Here is a 23674-nt window from a genome sequence, read left to right as displayed (position 1 = left end):
GGGGCGTAGTGCGGGGCGGGACAGGGGCGTAACCAACATGGCGCAGCAAGTGCTTTGGCAAAAAGTTGAAGCTGATTTTTATTATTTCCCATTTTTTTTCCTCTGCCCCTGTGTTTTTTTCCTCTTTTTTTATATTTTATTTTATTTTTTTTTTACTCTGCGTTGATGTCGAACGAATTTTTCACAGTTTGTGGCGCAGACGACAATGGTCAAAAGTTTGTTGTGGTTGCTTCTGTGGCCATTGTGCACAGTGGGGTAAATAATTAAGAGATGTCGCTATTTCTGACAAGAAGTTGCAATAAAGAAGAGGACTTGTGGTAAAATTCGTATTTGGAAACTTCTTTAATATTTTCATTAATCAATAAATACTATCAATGTTTTAGTTTTAAAACTCTTGATATTTGAAATATTTAACAAATAAACTTCATATTGATGCCGATCAATAGAAATGGTTGTGCAAAATATATTTCTAGTTTGCTGCCTATGGCTTCACTGTACATTTTGTGGTCGAGCTGCAACATCAACAGCAGCAGCAGCAGCTGGGGAACTGAGTTCAGTTCATTTGTTATTTTTCTCCAGCCTCATCCTTATATTTCTTTCCTTTATTTTTTCGGGGCTGGTCTTTTGGGTGTTGCCGGGAACGGCCCAGCGAGCCATGAAGAAGCTGCTGCATTATAAATGCAGTTAGTCTGTGGATTGCGGAGAAGCTGGAACACAATTATATAGCCACAGCCCGCCTGTGTGTGTTTCACTTTGATTGTGTGTGTGTTTGTGTGTGAGTGTGTGTGCGAGCGCGGAAAATGTTGTGCAAAATGCTTTGTACGTGCTTCGGCAGCAACTTTGCACTTTTCTCTTAGTTTTGCGCTGCGGTCAATGGCTGCCACACAGATCCACACAGCCCAAAAAAATACAATCGTTGTAGAACTTTTATGATCAGTATTTAAAATTAAGCTTAAGCTTAAAGTGGCAAACAAATAAAACGAAACATGTTCTGTATGATAATTTTAATTCAAAACATATTTGACATTGTTCTAATGGCATTATTGCAATTATTAAACACGAAAATTTCATTTCCCTTAAACTATATTGCCTCTTTATAACCAGATTAAATTTGAAACTCAAAAAATAAAACATAACTTTTTCCCTGTGCCTGGGAAACTGGAGAAAAGATGAGAGAAAATTCAAAAGAGAGTATAAAAACGCCTAGAGCCGAGACATTTCGCTTCGTTCCAGTAGCGGGCAATTTTTCACATCGTTACATAAATTTCAGCGCAAAATAAATGGCCAACGGTAGCCAAAAGTGCACTCAACAATATTTAAATTGCGACACTTAAGCGGCAACGACAACAACAACAACAACAACAACAACGACGACATCGGCACAAACACCAAGAGCAACAACGTTGTCGGCGTCTGCAAACAACAATTTGTCGCTTTTTAAAAACGCGCCAGAAGGCACGAAAAATAAAGTCCAGAGAGTTAAGGTGCCGGACACAACTGACAGACTGCCAAAAATAAAGAAAAGGAAAATATAAAAAAATTGAAGAAGAGCCTGAATAAAAGCGCCAACAAAATGGAAAGAAGACAGCGGCAACTGAAATTGCTGATAGGTTAACTATCAGAGACATCGAATTAAAAATGCCCTGGGTTGTACTTTAAGTCATTATTTTAACAGTAAAGTCTTCAATTTGGTTTAAGTTGATAGTTTTTATTGATAATATTAAAACACAACATAATAGCATACAGAAGTTAAGCAAATATCCTTTAATGTTTCTCAAACTTTTTCTCCCGAAAAACAACTAAATAAGTTCAACAACAACTACACCAACCAAAAGCGAGCTTTATTCCAGTAACTATACCAACAATCAATAGTCTAAAATCTAGCTACAAATCTGGAGCAAGCACACAAACAAAAGATAAAAAAAGAAATTACTCCACAAAAAACAGGAAAATTACACCACAAGAAAGAAGTAATACCCAATACTCTAAAAATCAACACTTTCCACAAACACCGATGAACAACATCAAATAAGAACTTTACCATCAAATAAAATTAACAATTAGCGAAATAACTTTACTAGCAACATTAAATGCGACATCATCGGCATCATCGGTAATCAGTAAGCAGTAAGCAGTAACAACAACGACACCACAGCACAACATGCACAGCAGCGGCACGAACAGCATTTAACCCAAGTTTGCAACGCTTTCGTATAGTTCATTGAGCCTCGAACCCGAACCTGAAGACAATCGCTCCTCCGTACTCCTCTCCATCTTGTCCCGCCCATTTCGTTCCGTCTATAAACGTCTATAACCTTCATTAAAAATTGTCTGCAGCGGCATGAAATGATTGATAACATCCGTCAATTTTGACATATGCGGCATGGTCTGGACTTGAAACTTGCAACTTGCCACTTGCGATGATGTTGCTTTTGCTTGTGCTGTTGCCTGTGATGTTGCCTGTGCTGTTGCTGGCTGGAAAGGATAGGATGTTCGTTATAATTCTCTGCTGTTCTTCTCTGGGCTCCCTTTTGTTGTTGTTCTTTTGGGGCTTTCTGTTAGCGAAAATGAGTCAATTCGTCAATCAATCAGTGTGTCAGTTGCTCATTTATAATGGCCAAGCATTGCTGTCGTTTCCCTTCTCATCCACACGGGGTTCATTCATTCATTTGGCCCCGGCTTTTATCAGTTCGCTCGAGGCAGTGGCTACTGTCGGTTGCACGGGGCGTATGAGTAACAGGGGATATAAAACAAAACACAAAAAAACGACGACGAAAATAAAACAGAGGAATGGGATGGAATAGCAGCTCAGTAAGCTTTATTAATGTGGGTCATTGTGGGAGGAGATGGAGGAGGTGGCAACTTTTAGGGAGGCTGCGGAATATGATATATATTACCAGTGGCAGCAGATCCACAAAACACAAAATCCTGCTCGTCATCCACCTCAATTTATCTTCTTCTTGTGCTCCTAAGCGAAATTTTATCATACAAATTCTTTAAATATTTGAGTAAGTGTTTTTGGTGCGGATTTTAACCTTCTTTGCTATTAAATATTCCTTATTTACTAAGTGTTAAAGTATTCAGTTTGCTTTTAGTGTTTCTTACTTTTTACTTCTCATAGTAAACTTGTGATTCTTACTTTTAATATTTGAATGCATTGTTTAACTCAGCCAATTTAATTTACTATTGGATTTATATATTTTTTATAATTTATAAAACGTTTTTTCTTCTCAAATAATATTTAAAATAAGAGCAGTATTTTCATGTCAATATATATATGTTTCACGTGTCTTACTTCCCGTTCTTAAGGCTATCATATTTGCCCATCTCCTCTGTTACTGGCTGATATCCCTCCCACTTCCTTTTGGCCATTCATGTTGCCTTCTCTCCTTTCTTCCTCTTTTTCTCACCTCCTCCTCTTGCCGCGCTCTTCGAAAACTTTTTGAATGAAAACAACATTTTCACACACAAGTTTGCTTTTTATTTGGACTCTCCGCTCCTTTGGCAGCCTCCTTGTTCCTTTTTTTAGTTTTTATTTTTGGTTTCATCCTCTTGTGTTTATATATTTTGTACCTGGTCACGCCCCCAACGGCCCCACCTGCAAATGTTCCACAAACGAAAGCAAACGTTTGTTCGCCTTTTGGGAATTATTATTTTTTTTTTAAGATTTTTAAGCCTTGCAACTCCATTGACTGATTGACTGCGAAAGGAGGCAGCTTTTTCTGCTCCTTGCTCACCAACCTCTCCTCCTTTATCCAATACTCCGCCTTCTTTTCCCTTTCCTTCTCCTTCTTCCTATCCACTCGTTCTCCTTCCTTTTTCTGACCAAAGTTTCTCAGGCCTCGGGGCTCCATTTTGGCTTGGCCTCTATCATTATTCGGTTGCACTTCTCTCGATTCACACACAAATTTGTATATAACATATATTATATAGGTATAAATATATATATAAGTCTATACGTATTTGACACGCCCCCAACTCCGCCTTTAGTGGCAGAACTAACGAGGTGGAAGGTCCCAAACAAGATTTGTGCACAGAAAACAAATTCAACTGGATTTAATTGATTCAATCAACTGTTTTTATTAAAAACTTACCGAACCATCACTTTAAAAGGGGCTTACAAAATATAATTGATTGACAAGTCAAGATAAACACTAACAAAATGTGTAAATATTAAAAAACAAACTTAAATACATTTTTAAAACTGCCAAGCAAACGTTTAAGTCGCTATTGACTGGATTTAATTTGAATAGGAAAATGTTATATGGCAATAATTTATCTGAAAATTAATAATACATCTTGAGGAACTTGTAAAATATTTTCTGTGCAGGATACCTGAAAGTTAGTTCATTGTCGCACTTAAACATCATGTAAAAGGTTGTCTGGCTTTGTGGGAAATTGGATGAACAGTCCGACAAGTGATCAAAATAGGTGAAAAGAGGAGAATAGTTGGAAAAAGCGGGTGTTACACCACCACCGCGGGCAGTTGCCAAATTTATCTAAGTGCAAATGCAAATTGTAAATCCTCAAATGTTTGCGCCCGTCCAAGGCCACGCACCTGGGAATTGCTCATTTACAGGTGTGCTACCTGCAGGGGGTGGGGCTAGCTAGAGGGAGGGGAAGCTGTGTGTGTGTGTGTGTGTGTGTGTGTGTATGCCCCTCACACATGTGCAAACTTAATGAGGCAAGCAGAGCGAGGTGCTAATTTGCGCCTCGAAGGATTTTCCGACGCACAGTTGAGTGCTCTTACATCCCGCTCTCCCACTTGTTTTCCACTTGAAGTGACCGCTGCTTTTCCTTTATCCACCCACCCACTGCCCAGAACTCCACAATTAAAAGGTCATTTGAGGTCACGCCACTAATTGTTTGAGCACACAATAAGCCAACGAAAATGGGCGACGAAATAAATAAATACCAGTTAAAGATTGTTTACGAAAATGATATTAGATATAATAATATATAGATAGAATAGTATAGACTAGTAATTCTATTAAAATAAAATTCTAAATTGTCTTTCCTTCCATGAACAGGTCGCAGTGAACCGCCCGTGGGTGTTGGTGATCCCTGCGCCGGATGTAACAAACCCATCCTGGACAAGTTCCTCCTGAATGTCCTGGAACGCGCCTGGCACGCCTCCTGCGTCCGCTGCTGTGAATGCCTCCAACCGCTCACCGACAAATGCTTCAGCCGCGAATCGAAGCTCTACTGTCGCAACGATTTCTTCAGGTGAGATTTGAAATTGAGGGAAAACTAAGTAAAAACACCGACGATAACAACGCTTTTTAGACTTCAGTCGTAAGATTCTATAGTCTGTAATCGAAAATAAGCAAAATCAGATGTTTAAACTTTCAAAAATATTAAGAATATTAATAAACAGGTTGAAAAGTGATCTTCAGTTGAAACTACGCACTTGTTAAGCAAGAATTCGAAGGATTTCAATTAATTATTAAAGAAATTACGAAATTTCAATAAATCCACGATTCCGACCTGAATTTCTTTGGGTTAATATGGCTTAAAGCCTGAAATAGAAATAGAAACAAAGACGGGGACAAATCAAAACCGAAGCAATTAAGTCAAGTTGACAATCGCGATTTTTTTTATCTTTTCCATTTGACTTCGCTCCGTCGCCGAAGCTCGGCTAATTGAAAAAATCGAGGAAATAGAGGAAAAATCTCGAGAATGGCGGGCGAAAGCAATTAACATGCAAAATACCTGAACAAATCAAAATGAAATCAAATCCTGTGGCCCCTTGCAGTTCCTTGATTTGCTGGTGAAACGGTGAAAAGTCAAGGGGCAGCCAAAGTGTCATATCAATCAGGGCCAGTTGGGAAAAGGTTAGCAAGTGAGGGCGTCAGACAAAAGCCATCCATAAAGCAGAAAGTTCCAAATGGGAAAATGGAATCCTTTATCTGAACTGAAAGGCACACTGGTACAGAAAAGGGTGCTGAAAGGAAAATAATCGGGCTGGGTTCAGGATAAATAAGTAAAACACAGTCCACCTATACAATGGTTTAAAGTATAGTATAGAGTGGTTTAAAATTTTATATAGTTGTTTGCAACATTTTTAAAAAATAATACACAACCTGAATACCTTTTATATTGATAAATTTCTTTTAAATATTAGTTTAAGGCTAACCAATATACTTTTATTTGTTCAATTCGCAAAGTAACGATAGTTTACAATTGTTCAAATAAAACACAGTCGTTAACAAGCCACAAAATCTAAAGCTAATGAACACCTCATTTGGAAGTCAAAACAGATGTTTCTTACTGAAAAACATGTCTGTTCAAATCAGTTGGTCGTATAAACGTAGTAATAGTAATATTCGGTTTCTTAAGCAGATCTAGATATTAGGCTTTTAATTTAATGATTATCGAAAACTTACCAAGGACCCTCTACTTCTTACATTAAGGAAGTGCACTTAAAACTCCATAAACACTCTTTATAGTCCCTGTGTCCTTCTTAAGTTGCTTATTATTCTTCATGTTTTTGCCCCACAGACGTTACGGCACCAAGTGCAGTGGGTGTGGCCAGGGTATCGCGCCGTCGGATCTGGTGCGAAAGCCCAGGGACAAGGTCTTCCACCTGAACTGCTTCACCTGCTGCATCTGCCGCAAGCAACTGAGCACAGGTGAGCAGCTCTACGTGCTGGACGACAATAAGTTCATCTGCAAGGACGACTATCTGCTGGGCAAGGCGCCATCCTGCGGCCACAATTCGCTGAGCGGTAAGTCCTCAAAATATATAATAATTAATGACACAATGATTAACATTCACATGTGCGATAAAGTTATACAACTTTTAATAATAAAGAATATTTCTCATGGAACGTATTACCAAAAATGACCTTACAAAACCATTTATGAATGTTTTATCTAGGTTTTGAGGGCCACTATTTCGTTCTCCATTTATTGGAGAGACCTAATCAGGGCACCATAAATTTTCCGGACATCCCAATTGGGGCTCATCTTTGCTAATGAGAGTCGACCCCTGTCCTGCCTCCTATTCTGCCCCCCTCTATGGACCCCCAAAGCCCCTCACGTATCTGCAATTCCATCAGCAATAAATACAAAATTACGCATACGACACGTGGAACGCTTTTGGGTATATTTAGGCGCAATTTGTGCCACGCGTTTCTGCCCAAAAATATTTTAATTTCTGACGCAGCTCGTCTATTTGTTTGTACTAATTGTTTATCGTTTTCCATAGAAATATTTGCCATTCAAATTACCGTGGGAATAAAAGAAAATGTTGGCATTGTTTTGCCTTCTGTTGATGTTGAATGCTGTTGTAGTTGATTGTTGATTTTTCGGACGCAGCATTTTCCTTTCCTCTTTTTTTTCCAGCGAATCCTGTTGTCTTTGGTAATCCCGGGAAATATATTTTTATTTTTCACATTTTTGCATTGCCAAGAAAGCAGTGCAAAAGTCATGGGCTAAATGCTTGGCAAATATTGACAAAAATCGCATAAATAAAACAAAGTCATGCAAAAGATATTAGGACGCAGCTTCACATGATAAGGAGGTTTAGGAAAATTGGATCCGGGAAGTTGTATTAGGATATTAAAAATGAAAGATATTTCAAAACTAAGGTAATGAATTCGGGATAAGTTTATATTTTTTTTAATAATAATAAGTTTAACTTTAAATAATCAAAGTTTTTATTTGAAAAAAAATATTTATTTATTTTGTTTTCCCTCATTCTTGCATTCTCCGCTTATTTAAAAATACCGTCTCTGAAAAACATCTCCATTAAAGCCTTTTTTGTGCCATAATTTTCACATTCCTTTCGTGGCCGAAAAATTCAACCAAAAGGCGGGGAAAATGGAAAGGCAACTGGGAAAAGCTGAAAACGCATTAAAGCCAAAAGCAGCTGCAAAATTCGTCCCTCCCTCTTCGCCTTTGTTTACCCTTTTCACTCGACGGCCGAAGTTTTAAAGGATGTACTTATATGTGTGTATGTGTGTACGTGTGCGAGCATGGGTTAAGCTTTAAAGTTGGTCGGATAATTATTTGACATTTGGCAAGCGGCAATTAAAGTTTTAAGATAAAATTGTGGAATTTCCTCTAATATTAAACACTTTCTTTAGGTGGAATTGTTTATTATACTTCAAAGATTTTTCCAAATTAGATTTATTTGGTTGAAGTTTGATTTCTTTTTGTTTAATTTTCTCATTTTAATAACTATAAGACTACGCATACGGAAGGATTTAATTAATTTAATGAATTAATTACATACCAATCCATATAGCTTAAATATAGCTTTATCATTTTTTAGTTGGCCCATAGTCTATAGAATAGTTCTCAAAAATGATTTCCAAACAAAGTATTATCTTGAACACGCTTTGCAAATAGCATATAGCCTTCCTTCAACATTCTTTTAGTCATAATTTTTAAATAGCAAAAAAAAAAGTTGCAATGTTCGGGAATTCGGTTTGCCTGTTGGTAAAAATATTTTCGTAGCATACTTAGTGGCGTTAAATATTTCAACGGTCCCATTTTCTCTCCCTTTCCCCGGACCCAGAGAGAAAGTGCGAGCGAGAGGGAGAGGGTGAGAAATGGAGAAAGACAGAGAGCGGCGGCGAATGAGAGAGAGTATTCTCTTCGCAGCTGCGCATTCGCCGAGGACGAGAGAGAGCAAGATGCAAGATGAAAAGGCGACGTCGCTGTCGACGCCTACGCAGGCAGAACAAAATGGCTGCGAGCCCCAAAAAGTAGGCAAGACTTTTCTCTTGCTTTTCCGACTCTCTCTCTCTTTCTTTTTTTTGTTGCATCCATTAATAAAATCTTGCCCCTGAAGATCCAAGCCAGTAATTCAAATAATAATTATTATTTATTTTCTCCGGATTTTTTCTTAACAATTTTCCAAGTCCCAAAATTGAAACGAAAAAGTACAAAAAATTCTGGGGAAAACTTCAAACGCTGTCCGTCTGCTGCTATTATCGCTGCAGCGACGTCGACTGTGCCGCTGCGTCGCAGTCAGCAGCGACGTCGGTCGAAAAGGAGCGCAGGTCATTAATGTTTTGATTTTAATTGCGTTAATTACGTGCAACGGATTTTTCACTTAGCCACAACACGAGCCAGCCCCACACAATTTATGCAACTATTTTTTCCCCAAAAAAGTGTCAACACATCAAGTATCCGCCTCTTTGGAAAAAAAAAAACAGAAGGAAAATTAAAAAGAAACCGCATGCAAAAAAGAGCAACATTTTTAAAAGGAAACGTGCGACTTTTTCTGTGTTTGTTTTTTTTTTTTTGTCACCGCTCTTGTCGTGTCAATTTATTGCTTGTCATATAAATTAAACTGTTTGCTGTGTGATAAACAACAACAATGAATGGCCGGGCAGCGACGGCGTAACTGAGGTAATAAATCAAATTACAAATAAAAAGACCCAAGAAAGCGGGAAACACAAAGTGCAAAGTAAAACTTTCGAGATAAAACTTGGTAGTCAAAGAACGCAATGGGTTCCATAAAGTGCTGAAAATGGGACAGAAAGAACTAATTAACTAATGTTTTAGCCTTCCGGTTCATAATATTTCAAAAGCCCAAAGCTTAAGTTTTAGATTTTCAAAACAATTTGTTTCATAAGCGCAGAAAATAAGTACAAATATTTGTGTTAATTAAAATTACAACAGAGGTTAAAAGCATTGGAAAAGATTTCTTAATATGTAAAGAATATGTTCTTCAACGAAAATACTACATTTTGCTATTAATTGCATTTCAGTTAAGAGGAAAAGTTTTTATATAGTTGTTTTATGTATACCGGATGGTAAAAGTTTTGGTTTCACAAGTTAAGGTGAACATACCTTTTATACATATTATACAAATGAGTTAAAATTAAATAAACATTCAAGTTTTTTTTTTTTTATTTTCTGAGTTTAACAAGCATTTTCAAATTAAAATGATTAAATGTAAAAAGCAACTCCTTCGCAAAATTGAATTAGGCAACTTTTCAGCTTTTTTTCTCCTCCTCTTAAAGCCTTAAACTTTCTGAGTTATCATCAACACTTCAAATGACTTACGGCAATTTAACATAAGTGGGAGTCCTTGTAAATATACATAAGGATGTATACTGTGTTTGTGTGTGTGTTGCGCACTTAATGACCCTTAAACGACCTTAACTCAGACTTGGCCTGTTGTTTTTGAGGGATTCTGTTGTTATTTTTATGATGCCCGAAAACAGAAATTTTTATGAACCCACACAAAAACACACGTCCTCCTCCTTCGCCTTTTTATGCCTCCTGCTTTATTGTCCTGTTTGCTTTTGTGGTTGTTACCGCTTTTGTTGCTTTCTTACGCCTACTTTTTTCTGGGTTTTCGGTTTCGTTTGGCCGGCCAAAAGGGTCAAAGGCATATGGCCAAAAGTCCCGAAAGTTCATCTTATTCTTTTTATCTTTTTCCAGCGATAAGCAGCTGTTGTTGTCGGCCGTTTTTTAAAGCCAATTCTACATTAAAGCTGGCCTAAAATGCGACCTCTTCCAAGCTAAATTCGACGCATTTACAGGGTGACAACATGGCGTATTAGTAATCATAGACTTCAGCTAGTTCAATTTACTTCAATGTTATGTTTTATAAATAAATATATTAAATCGTTTGCCTGGTTTAATTTATTTAATTTTGAAGTTTGCTATAAGATCTTTGTGTTTCAGTTTTGAAAATAAAATCGGAACATATTGAATGTAGTTTTATTATAACTTATATTAGATATTCAATTGTTTCGTTTTAATATCACAAAATAATGTTTGAAAATTGATTATAAGAGAAACAAGATTAATATATTGCGGTATTTTGAACTTTCCAAACTTCTTGCCAGGCAAACTTTATACAAATCTCAATAATGGGTAAATTTTCATCGTAAATACCTTTTGTTTTATTCAACCATTTGCCTTCCTCCCTTTAAGTCCGTTCAACCATGTGAAATATACCGCAGATTTACGGTTGTCATTTTGCCGGCTGGTCACGTAATATAGTACTCTTATTCTCGATGGGCACCCGGGTAAATCGCTGGCTTCAGCTACGCCCTTGGCCCCTTGCCACGCCCCCTAGGCCGCCCCTTCCGCCCTCTTTTAGCCACCGTCCCCTTTGATTCGCCAACAGCCTTGCGGTTGCTACTTCTTCCTTCCCTAGAAGTTTTTATTTTTATTTTTATTTGCAGTTTCAGTTTTTGCAGCGGTGGCAGTTTTTGTTCAGTCGGTTTGGTTACATGACTTTTATAAATATATACTTATGCACAGAAACAAATTTTATAAATAAAATAGTGTGCAAAGTATAAAATCAAAATATTTATATACGATATATTTAGATAAAAAGAATTATAGTTTTTTTTTGTATAAGCTAATTTTAATATTGTATTATTATTTTATTCTGTTTTCTGATATTTTAATGCTACAATAGAAGCTCTATTATCCCTCAATCATTTTCTAAGCTTATAGATTTTTTGGCTAGAACATTTCATTAAGCTTTGTTCTGCAGGTGCAATCAACTCAATGTTTTCTGTATATATACATATATTTATACACAGCTATATAAGTATTTATATGTACTATATTTTTTTTTGCTTTGGGGCCTTGCAGCTCGAAAAGTTTATGACTTTGGCTGCTGCGGCTGCCTGTGGTCCAATCTGTTTCTCGTAGAAAAAAATAAAAAGCGAAGAACCAAAGGAAAAAAGTAAAACCGTTAAAGTTTATTTGACATTTACTTGGGCTATTTTTTATTTTTATGACTCTCTGGGTTTTTACTTTTTGTTATACACGAGACTGACCACAACGCCCCCCTCTACTCCGCCCCGCCCCCCGCCACCGTCTCATTGCCCACCGCACTTTCCCTGCGCCTTTTTATGTTTTTTTCTCACTGTGTGCTCGTTGGGATAATAAATTTGCGGCTATTTTGGGGCCACGAATTTAATACTTTACCGATGTGCGATAAAAAAAAGTAAAAACCCAAGCCCAAAACCGAACCCGAACCGAACCAAAAAAACTGGTACCTTCCTCTTCTAACGCTTTTTCAACGCCTTCGTAAATCATTTGGCCAAGTGCGTGTGTGCTTGTGTGTGTGTGTGTGTGAGTGTGTGTGTGTATATGTTGCCAACTATTTTCCATAAAACGCGGCTTTGATTTGTGGCGACCAAAAAGGAAAATAAAAATAAAAATTTATAACGCCCAAAGGTGGAAAGGCCAGTAGACTTTTGGCAGTGACTGTGGCGGAAATGTCGCCATTTTAGCGGGAAATAGTAAAGGAAAAGTAAGGGAGAAGTTCATAAATCAAGAGCATAATAATTCAAAGGTATTAATGGGTGTCGGAAATAAATGCTAAAATGTGCCAAGGTACTGGGAAATCCGTTGTATTCATATATTTGTTCCTAAATTATTATACCTAAAAATGAGTTACAAAAAGTGTGATATCCTTTATTTATCAGATCATTTTTGTTAGTAAAAAGATGTTGACCTCTGGTATTTAATCGATTTTCAATTCCAATGTTTAACCTGTCGCAGGGCTTATGGGTCTCAATCCCTCGCTTTTTTAGGCAATAACTCTTCTCCACACACTCACTTGTTATTGTTTATTGTTTATGGGGCATTTGTTGAACGACTTGTGCGCCTTAATGACAAAACTCGTAAGGCCCCGAAATAAAACGAAAACAAGGCCCAGACGTTACAAAAAAAAACAACAACAGCAACAAAAAAATAATAAAAAGGGTCTTCTCTCTCTCAGCATTTTGAGCATTTTAATGTCTAACTAAAACGAACCGGGGGGCAGTGGCGGGTTAAGGGGCAGGCATTTGATGATGTGTCGGGGCAAATTACGAGAGGCGTTAAAACTAGAGCAAAGTCTTCTTGACTTGAGTGAACTTTAGTGCCGAAAGCGGACTCGTAACTTGTCCCATAAATCTCCAATCAAAAATTGAGTGTCTCTGGGTTTTTAGGGGGTTAACTTGATGAGCAAACAAATTCAAGTCCCCTGATAATGACAATGAGAGAGTTTCAGTTTCCAGTTGGCTTTTGTTTCTGATTTGTTTTATTTGGTTTTTCCGGGATCCCCATAAAAGTGCTTTAAGTGCGGCACTTTAAGGAGCTATTTCCCCCAACTCCTTGCTCTAAGCAACCGAGATTTACGAGCCAAAGAGTTAATACACGGAGAAAATTTATATACTAACTATATTTTTTTTTTTTGAATTAAGACAATCGAATTATTATTATGTGAAAAATTAACATATTTTGAGAAATTAAATGTTTTTGTTTTTATGTAACAATTAACTCTATATTCTTCATATTTAAAATATATGAAAATGTTTTTCTTTGTGTATATCAGCACCTCCACCACTTGTAATCGTGTCATATTTCAAGCTTGGCCAAACATTTTCTCCAGCCCCGAAAATAAAGTCGAAAAAAAACACAAAAAATACCAAGGGAAAACCTCCGGAAAACCCCCCTTTAAAAAAAAGGGGTTTGTAGAGGGAGTGTTTTCGGGTGGCGGAGATAAGCGTCGACTGCGACGTTGGCAGCACACAAAAGCGATGGGGGCGAAAAAAAGAAAGGCGGGCCTCGGGCCAAACCCAAAAGAGATGGCAACAAACGAAATGGCCAAAAGAGAGATGGCAATAGAAAGAGAGAAAGCCAAAGATAAGGGAAGGGAAAGGGGAGAGGCGGTGGCGCTTTTGGGGGTGGCTTGCTTTGGCGGATTTGGCGTTGGCGGCTGACTAAAGAAAACAGCAGCCACAGAAAGCGAAGAAAAACGAAACAAAAGACCAGTGGAAGCTGCAAGGGAAAAAAAGGGGTCGGGGAGGGGAGGGTAGGGAAAATCGCAAGGTGGAGGGAGGAGAAAGGGACTTTATTCTGAGGTCGCACAGCACAAATCCAACTGTCGAAACCAAAAGCACGCAAAGCTTCACAAAAACTGCTGCAGGTGGCATTTGCCAAAGAAGGAGACAGCCGCAAAATGTGTGTGGGGTTGGGCGTGTGGGTGTGTGGGTGTGCTAGAAAGAGAGGGCAGACCATTGGGGGTTGCCATCTAAGGGTGGCCGTGCCAAAATGTGAATTGAGGTTATGTATACAAAACGGAAACGGAAATGTGCAGAGCTTTGTGTGCAAAATGATGTCTGCCAAAGGAGGAAAAAGAAAATGGTCGGTGGGTTGGGAATGGGATAGGGGGAATGAGGGGGGCTCAAACTACTGGCTTAAGGTCCCTTGGAAAAGCTTAGGAAGGCAAAAGACTCCAAGTCCTCGAAATACACGAAATCGATTTCGATTCTCCCGTTTATTTTACTTATCCGCTTTGCCGACTCGCAAATAAAACACAATACAAACACTAAAAACGGCCTGGCTCTTTAAGCTTAAAGTTTTTCGCCCCCTCAGTTTTCCAAACGGGGTGGCTTTTCCTTATCGCGCCTCTGAGATCTTTGCCATTGGTTGCGTTTCTCCCTTTTCAGCTTCCTTTTATTTTGCACACTCATAACTCATATTTATATAAATATGTATGATATATGTGGGCATATGTTCAGGGGAGATAACTGACGTGATAGATGGCTATATATGGTTTCAAAGAGCGACATTTTTGCATTTAATTGCAGCACTTTATTCAACATTTAAAGGCATGCTTAAGTCTAAGATTTGTTGAAATAGAAGTTGTGTTTCTTAAATTGCATAACACTAAATCATGAAATGCTGCTTTAAATATAATTTTAGTTAGTTTTATTTGCTTAGAGAACAAGGATTATAAACAGCCATACTGAGATCCATTTTTGGTACTTATAAAATTGAGCATTTTTTATAAACACAAAATTGTAACAAATTCATAAACAATTACTTCAATTCCCATGTTATTTGGGTCCAACATTTTCTGAATATCATAATTCTAAGAATTTCATGAAAAAAGAGCATTTGATTTCCACAAATGTGGGAACTCGAACTTAAGTCACACAAAGATCGGTGGAAATAAAAGCAACTAATGCAGAACTTGCCCGGATCTTCGGTAACCCAGATAGCTTTACCTCCCACCTGCAACCATTGGGGCGAAACCATTGCAGCATAGATAAATTCCGAAACCGAAGCCCAAGCTCACTTGTCGGGGTCACCAAAACCACCCCCCACCACCTCCCTCCGCCACCTTCCTTGCCCTTTCGGTTCGAACCTGTTCCACTCTCCAGTATTTTACGATTACTCCCCATTTCAGTTTTTGTTTCTGTTTCTGTTTTCTATCTCGAAAGCCCGCACTTGGGAAGCCGAACAGAGTAGAGCAGAGCAGTTAATGTTTATTTTTGTTTTATTTTTAGTTTGGCTTTATTTTTTACAGCCACTTCGGAGCTAGTTTTAATGGGCTTTTACTGGCGAAGCACTTTTTGGAGCCTGACTTTGGAGTCACAGTTGTGGCGTTGCGACTCTACTCTCCGCACTTTGCGTAATGCGCGTGAAAATAAAGTTTTTCGCTTGAAAAAACGTTAAATAGGCGGCTATAAATGACATAACAAAACGGTTACAGCTCAGGACCCGACGCAGCCGGCAACTTTTCCACGTTTCCACGCCTGACTCACAATTGCCAATGAAAATGACTCAGTTTTCAAAAGGCGGCGACGGCGGCGGCGGCGGCTTCGATCGCAATGATCCATTGAATCTCTGACTCAGTTTTGCCCCGGAAAATGGCACACGCAAAAAATAAAGTAAAACAAATGCTAAGCTATAAAAAAACGCACATACATATATTGGCAAGGTGAAGAGGGCGTGGCAGTGGGCCACGAAATGTGGGTCAGGCGAAAATGCATTTTCTGCCTAGAGGAAAAACTGTGACAGCTTTACTTTTTTGTTTTGTATTTGTTTTGTATTGCTGAAATACGAGATCAAGTGAAGATTGCGTCTGGGAGTAGGTGCTAAAAAGATGAATGGACCGAAAGGTTGAACAAATGAATCATTTGAAATATGACTTTTTAGGTTGTTGGAATTTGGTTTATTTTTGAGATGTATTTCTGACCTTAAAAATGAATAACTGCAAAAATACTTTGGCATTTTGAATTACAAGTTTTGCATAGTTTATAAAGTTAAAGTTTAACGAATTCATATTTAAATGTTGATATGTTTAATTATTATTTATCTTTATAATTAATTTTAAATACAAAGTGAAACAATAAGTTGTTCTGATTTGCTAAAATGTTTCCTTGTGGTATTCTTTTTCCTCATATTTTTTCATAAGTTCAGTACTTAATTAATTGCAATGAATTTTTATAAAACCTACGAAGATTTGTTTATTTTTTCATTTTTCCCACAACCCTGTAGTTGCAGCAGTCCAATCCAAAGCTATATCTCATCACCTGCTGCTTGGGTTTCCCTCCGTTTTTGCGCCAATTTTTTAAGTCTGCGCCCACTCCCGTTTCTTCAGTAAACCGACATCAAATGCACAATTCATTTGCGCATAAATTTGCGCAGATTTCTACAGCTGCAGCCTGCGACTTGGTTGGGGCAATAAAAACGGGCAAGCTGTGACAATTTCTCGGGTTCCCCGAAATCCCCCGAAATCCCCGAATCCGAATTCCACCATTTTTGGCCCACGCCGGCGCTATGCAAATGTCACAAATGATAAACGCAATAAGCATAAATAAATAAAAGTTTCGCATATCCCATAAAGTATCCCCGAGGAAGATGAAGTGAGTTTAAAATTACGGGAGAAAAGGGGCAAGGTAATGCTGCTGCTGCTGCTCCCTTTTGTGGCTGCCTTATTTATTAGTGTCACAAATCGTTGGAGTTGATTCTTGTTTTCGTTTTATGTGTTAATCGATTTGTTGTTACTCTTGTTTATGGCAAATCATAAATTTAACTGCTGTTATGCTGCTCCTCTGCTGATCTGCCAACAAATTTGAGTGTGATTTATAATTTTGAACTTTGCTCGTTTCTCGGTTTTCAGTTATTCGGCATTTTCTGCATGCAATCCATCAAAACTTATAACAAAAAACCCTGAAAAATAAATATAAAAAAAAATGTTTAGATACGTGGATGACGAGCAAGAAAAACATGTCAGAAATCTAGTAAAGAAAACAAAAGCAGAAACGCTGACAGACAATTTATGGACAAACAAATAAAACAGCACAGGGACAGCCAGAAAGAGATGGACTCTGTGCAGTAGAGAGAGAAAGCGAATGCTGGGCCGGAGGAAAATTCGCTTTGAAATTGATATGTTTGACAGCGCGGGGTCGAAACCGAAATAGTAATAACAAAATACGGTTGGGAAAACAAACAGAAAGGGAAATCCAACTATAACAACACCAAAATCTGGAAAAGGGAAAGTTGGCGACGGGGAAAATGTGCAAATTTTGGGATAGTCTCAATGTTATGTGAACTGATTTGAGATTTAGTTCCAAAATTTTTTTTTTACTCTGGTATTCACAAGTGTAGAAGTGTATACACAAAGTGCTAATTAAAAATAGCAAACAGTAACATTAAAACCGCTCAAATATTTATTAGTTAGGCATAACACAATATTTCTTACCAATTATTCGTTAATTTATGCTACTTTACCACCCATCTATCCATCAACTTCTTATTACCAGAAGAAAAAATCCCCAAAAATTGCTCCAATTAAGACAAATATTGTGTTGGCCCACAAGAGACTCATTTACTTTCACTTTCTGCGGTTTTATGCCATTGACGCCGCCTCCGAAATATCTCCCTCCTAATGGTATCCAAAACTAAATCGTTTTGCGGAAGTTCTTTCGGAGATTGGAGACTCAGATGTGATTTGGTTTTATTGCTCGTGTCTCAAGCTCAATAATCAGGCCATAAACATGTCCACAGAAAAAAACAATAAAATGTTGGAATTTGAAAGATACAGGTTTTTTACTTGACTATTGATTTTATGAACTTAAAAAAGGAAGAAAGTTAAACGTATTTGAAACAGAAGTACAAAGAAAACTAAACATTTATTTGCTATTTATTTGGTTTTAAAAAAACCAATATTTTTCTTATAAAATGTAACATTTTGTCTCTATTTGTAACTTCTTAGCCCTCTTTTCTCTCTCTGTGGCTGCGAGTCTTTTGTCATAACCGCAGAATCCACCGCCACCGCTGCTGTGGTTTCGCCTTTAATCCGTAAAAAGATCTGTTTTACAAATCCCCCGACGGATGGCTGACTGGCATAATAATCTAGGCGCGCTGATCTCTGATCTGCCTCGTTTTGCCTCTCTATACATACTATACTTTACCATACATACATACATATACACATATATATTTTCGATCGCGTGGGCAGGTAGACAAAGTTGTTATTGTCCCATTCGTCAATGATCCGACAGCAGAACGCGATCTGGGGATCGTCTGGGGTTTCTTCGGCATCGTTTTCGGTTTTCGGCTTTTGGGCCTGAGCCTTAAACTGAATCTGAATCTGAATCTGAGTCTGAGTCTGCGGCTTAGGCTTGCTTTTCGACACTTTGTTTGGCACGGTTTTAAGCCAATTGTTAATCGCAATGGCTGCTGCGCTCTTTTCAGGCAGCCAGCACCCAAAGAACCCGGGGAATACGAACACGAATCCGAATCGGGGCCATGGAATGGGCATAATCCCAATTGACAAAAGTCAACAAAGCGCATCAATTCATTTGCAATTCCATTCTTCAGAATGGGATGTGTGGTGTTTGTTGTGTGGTGTGTGTGTGGTCCTTTGGTTCCTCGCTCGTGTTGCGTTGTCAACATATTTGTCATCTGTGTGGGCATGGTCTATAGGATCTGCTGATCTTGGGATCAGCTAGTCGCCGGTTTTGTTTGCTTTATTTTTCCATTTTGGTATGGTTTTTGCTCTGCAGTTTTGGGTTGGAGTTTTCTCGTAGGCTTATATGTAAATGTTTGGGAAATATATTGTTGAATTGGAGATAGTTAAGAAATTTTTTTTATTAAATATATGTATATATATATACAAATTATCTTAATTAATTAATTTGTATTATACAATGCTCATATCATTCGTTTTTCTTTGCGTTTTAAAATGCTTTTAAGTGGTTTGCTGGTGCATTCAAATATACCCAACTAATAGTCGCTTTTAAATTCTTTCTTCTGTTGAGCAAACATCAAGGGAAAGCGAGCATCCTGTATGTCCTTCACTTCCTTTACTTCCACTCTGCTCCTTTTGCTGGCTCAAAACGACGCCATTTTGTTTATGGCAATTGTCTTTGTGTTGCTCCTGCTGTTGCTTTTATTATTGTTATTCCTGTCAGTTGGTTCGTCGCTCGCCAAAAAGGAGTTCACCTTTGCTTCGTCCTCTTCCTTACATTTTCTCCCACTTTTTTTTTGTTTTTGTTTTTGTGTTTCTGAGCGGCAGGCGCGTTGAAATGAAAGAATAACACAACAACGTATGCAATAACAATAAAAACAAAACGGTTTCGTTTTTTTCTTTTTTTTTTTTTTTTTGGCAAAGGAGCAGGGCCAGAACATCATTGGTATCAATTTCAGAGAGACATATATACACAAATGTATATAGAAAATGTTAAATGCCAACAGGGGAGGATGGTGAATGGAGGGGATGTCGAGGGGGAGGGCAAATCCTTTTTGGCATGGCTCAACGCTTTCCAGGGGAAAAACGCGAGCCTCAAAATCCTGTTGCTTTAGGCACAGCAGCAACATCATGACGGCAACGTCACAAAACCAGAAGCAACATCAGAGCACTTGGAATAAAGTTACTTAATAATATGTGCAAATGAAACCTTTAAATTGTATTTAAAAAATTAAGAATCTTTAATGTGTGAAATATATTTTTAAAAAAATATAATTTTATGCTTTGAATTTTTGAAAAATGTTAAGCTTATGACAATACATTTAAACGAATTTGTTGATTCACTTTTCTACATTTTCTTGAGTTTTTTAAGAATCACACTTTTTAAAAGACTAATGTAAATCTTTGTATAGTTTCTTAATTTGCTTAATTTAAAATTTTTGGGTTTTTTTTTTAAGTGTAGGCACTGCGATTTCCACAGGCGCGAGAAACAAAAGGGAGAAGGTCCTTTTGGTCCTTTTTGGTGCCTGTTCGTCTGGCTGTAAAACCAACAGCATGCCAAAAAAGGGATCACTTTACAAATGCCCACAAAATGCGGCTGGTTTTTGTTTTCTCGTCCTTTGTTGTTGTAGATTGTCGCTTGTGGCACTGCCACAAAATGCTTGAAATAACAAAAGCAACATTTGGCACAACAACAACCCGAAGGCAGTTAGTTGTTGTTACCCGAAAAGGTAACAGAGCGTACTCACTTTTTTGACTGTTGTTTTCCCAGCAACAGCAAAGCAAGCCACCCCTTTTCATTCCTTGAGCAATTATAAGACACACAAATACCTATGTACGCTGCTATATGGAAGTTATTGTACTCGTAATGCCAATCAAAACAAAGATTTTTAGTTGGCAAAATGGGGTTTAGAAGCTGAGACATTCACAAAGAAGAGTTGTTCCGTTGCCATTGGCTTGAGAATAAAACGCAATCGAGAATTTAGAGACTAAGTAAAAGAGTATATATTTGTACTTTATATCTTTTAATTTGCTAATCAAAAAAATTTATTTTCCAGGATTTATAATGAGATTTCAACTAAACTTATAATATATTCTATATTTCATTAATTTTGTTAGATTCATTTTCCATCCAATGTGAAATAGCTCTATTTCATTGGCTGACTTTTAAAGTACTTACAATCAAAGCAGTAATGTTTTTTATATAAAACATTATTAAATTCAGGATTCCGTTCCTATTTAATACATATTCACTTTCTGTTTGACTGAATTCGTCCTAAAGGATTCGTAGGGATTCCACACTTGACAGTTTGCCTGGTTGCCCTCCTTTTCATTTTACCCTTTTGGCCCCCTTCATTCTGCCCAAGAAGAACTTCAAGTTTATTGTTTGCAGCAAAGTGTCCAACAAAACGAAGTTCGAACTGAGGCAAGTTGTCTGATTTTCCCCTCGCTTTTCTCCCAAAGTTGAGGCGCTCAAAACATCATAAAAAGTCAAAGTCACAAAGCCTCAAAAACTGTTTCTGACACTTTGAGCGGCGGCCACGAATTTTGAGACAGATATGGCTGCAAAACTTTGAACAGAAAGCCAAAGCCAAGGCAACGACAAATGAATTAAACAAATGCTATACACTGGGCAAAGAATGGTGATTAATAAGCTTATTTGCGGCTTAAATTGAGTGGTTGTTTGTTTAATTCTTGAAATTTCCTATAAACTAAACAAGAACATTTTAGGAATACAATTGCAAGTTTTTTTCTTCATTTAAAATAAAGTAAAACTATTAAACTATTTTAAAACTAAATTGTTTAATCCTTAATTTGTTTATAAACGCATTGAATGCACATAATTCTTAAGGACTATTAAATTAATAGAAATTATTTATTGTTAATGATTTTTTGCTAGCTGGAATCAAATTTATGTTTGCAGTATGAAACCAATAGTGATTTTTCTCAGTGCAACTGCGTGTGTGTTTGCTCGCTTGTGGGTGTGCGTGTGCTGGTGTGTGTGTGTGTGTGTGTGTGCAACTATTTGCTAGGGTGCAACGGCAACAACAAATACCACAACAATTTGTAATGCCGCATCAAAGCGTGAAGAACGTGAACCAGTCAACAGAAGGAGCAATTTCCACCGAGTGTGGGTGTTGTTCTTTGGTGGGGGGGTCGACTTCATTTAGCCGTCGAGGGGGAGGCACTACACTTTCCACTTGACTGAGCATGCCAAGTGGCTAAATCGGAAAACTGGGGGTTGGGGCTGGAACTGGGAGTGGGAGTGGGAGTATCCCTCCCCCAAAAAGGGGGTGCACTGGGTGGATGGGTGTCAGACTACAACGACAACGACGACGACGACGACGACGACTACGACGAACGTTCTCCTCTCGCCTCTGTTTGTCTATAAATTTTAAATGTTTGTGCACGCAACACACAAACAGAAATTAAGTGCAAACTGCTCGGGCAGCAACTTGAACAGTTTCCACAACTTGGACAACTTCGGACACTCATTACCAATGACCCAAGGCTCCAGTCGCATATATATATATATGTATATACATACACATATATATAATTACATACTATATGTTTGTGTCGTTGTGTGACCTTGACATGACGTTGGCCAGTTTGTCGCTCAAGTGGCACTAAATGCCAACAGACGACGACGGCCCCAGCAAATTGATGACTCTGAGGATTATAAAACCACAAAATAGGAACGAAATTTTCCCCCCAAAGAAATCAAAGAGCATGGGAAAAAAGTAAAAAAAAATTATCCTGTCAATGACACGAAAAAAAGGAAGGGGAAGGAAAATTAGTGTACTTCCTGGTAAATCCAATTTGTGATTTAAGGGCCAAATGTGGCATTTTAAATTTAACGGCAGATCCCAATAGAATTTTATAAAGTCTGACCCTGAAAACTTTTCTTTCTGAGAAGTTTCCTATGAATATTGCATTTAGCTTGATTCATGAACAAATATCAAATTTAAAGAATAAAATTTGAAGAAGTTCCCACAAGATTACAAAATACAATTTCTGTTGATAGAACTTGGTGGCTTTAAAGCGAGCGAAATATTTCTGAAATCAAACATCCCAATCAGTTGGCAGCTTTTATCGCCCATCGGCTAGCGGATCCCAGCTGGGATTGCATAACATTTGCCAACTCACTCGATTTGACACTTTTCTTGCGTAACTGTCATGTGCAAAAAAGTAAGAGACGAAAAGGAAAATATATAAACCCCGAGAAAAAGCGAAAGAGCTGAAAATGTATGTTCGAGTATACTGTGTGTATGTAGGATGAGGATGCGAGACAGGCAGTCAGGGGATTAGACCCGTCGTCGTCACTAAGCTGCGTTCGGGGGTTAAGAGGGGCCCCCGGAGGCGGCCATCTGGGGGTTAAGGGTGGGGGGGCCTTTGGGGGGTTAAGAGGCGAAGACGTCAGCGAACGTCAATGCGAATGGCACTCAAAGTGCAGGTAAATCCCATGCCAAAGTGTACGAAACCGAGAACCAGGTGCCAAGTGTATGCACTGAAAAAAAATACTACACATATATTGAATAACAGATATGGAGGAGAACTTTTCCAACTTAAGAACAAAGGGTAAATGCTTTTACTCAATCAATTTAGTAACTCTAAGTTTGCAATAGTTTTTAATATAGCGCAAAGTTATTAACACTAAAGTTCCATTTACAGAATAACCTAATGATAGAACATAATACCGAATGATGATAGAAACTATAAACTTATTTACAAAATGTTCAAGATGGCAACTATTTTAGCAGGTGTTTTATTACTACTATACTCTATCACAACCTCGCAGTGTATGTGTGTATCCTGTTCTGTGACAATTCAAATCAGCAACGCACTGACAGGAATTAACCTAATTTTACAGCCAGCAAACTCGAGACTCCCCTCGGATTTCAGCCGATGAATGGGGAGAATGGGAAGAGCCCAAGTGCCGAAGTGCCCAAGAGCCCAGAATAAAGAACCCAGAATGACTATATGGTGGTATATGGGTGTTGGTGAGGCGAACGACTTTCAGAATGCGCTCATGTAGAAAATCCAGCGATCTGTTCCACGTCCATGCCGCATTTTTCATGCCGCACTACGTTGTGCACTTAATAGTTGCCCATAAACACGAACCGAGAGCAAAAAAAAAAAATAGAAAAAGAAAAGGCGAACACAGAAAAACCAGCTGAAAATGCTGGGGAGCATGCTTCAAGGAGAAGGAGG

General features: G+C 38.1%; 1 protein-coding gene across 2 annotated transcripts in view; it reads left to right on the top strand.

The window, feature by feature from the left end:
• LOC108136484 (LIM/homeobox protein Lhx1) overlaps positions 1-23674 on the top strand; it is a 53580-nt gene that overhangs the window by 13747 nt on the left and 16159 nt on the right. The window contains exons 2-3 of one of the 2 annotated variants that reach the window (XM_017257698.2): positions 5031-5226; positions 6502-6728. In XM_017257698.2, coding sequence (XP_017113187.1) covers positions 5031-5226; positions 6502-6728 — 423 coding nt within the window. Of the gene's footprint in view, positions 1-5030; positions 5227-6501; positions 6729-9233; positions 9364-23674 lie in introns of those variants that run through there. The other variant, XM_017257699.2, reaches the window with a different exon arrangement.

This window comes from Drosophila elegans, unplaced genomic scaffold (genome assembly GCF_018152505.1).
Source record: "Drosophila elegans isolate 14027-0461.03 unplaced genomic scaffold, ASM1815250v1 contig_149, whole genome shotgun sequence".
NCBI lineage: Eukaryota > Metazoa > Arthropoda > Insecta > Diptera > Drosophilidae > Drosophila > Drosophila elegans.
Note: the sequence above shows the minus strand (reverse complement) of the source record. Positions and strands in the feature narration are given on the sequence as shown.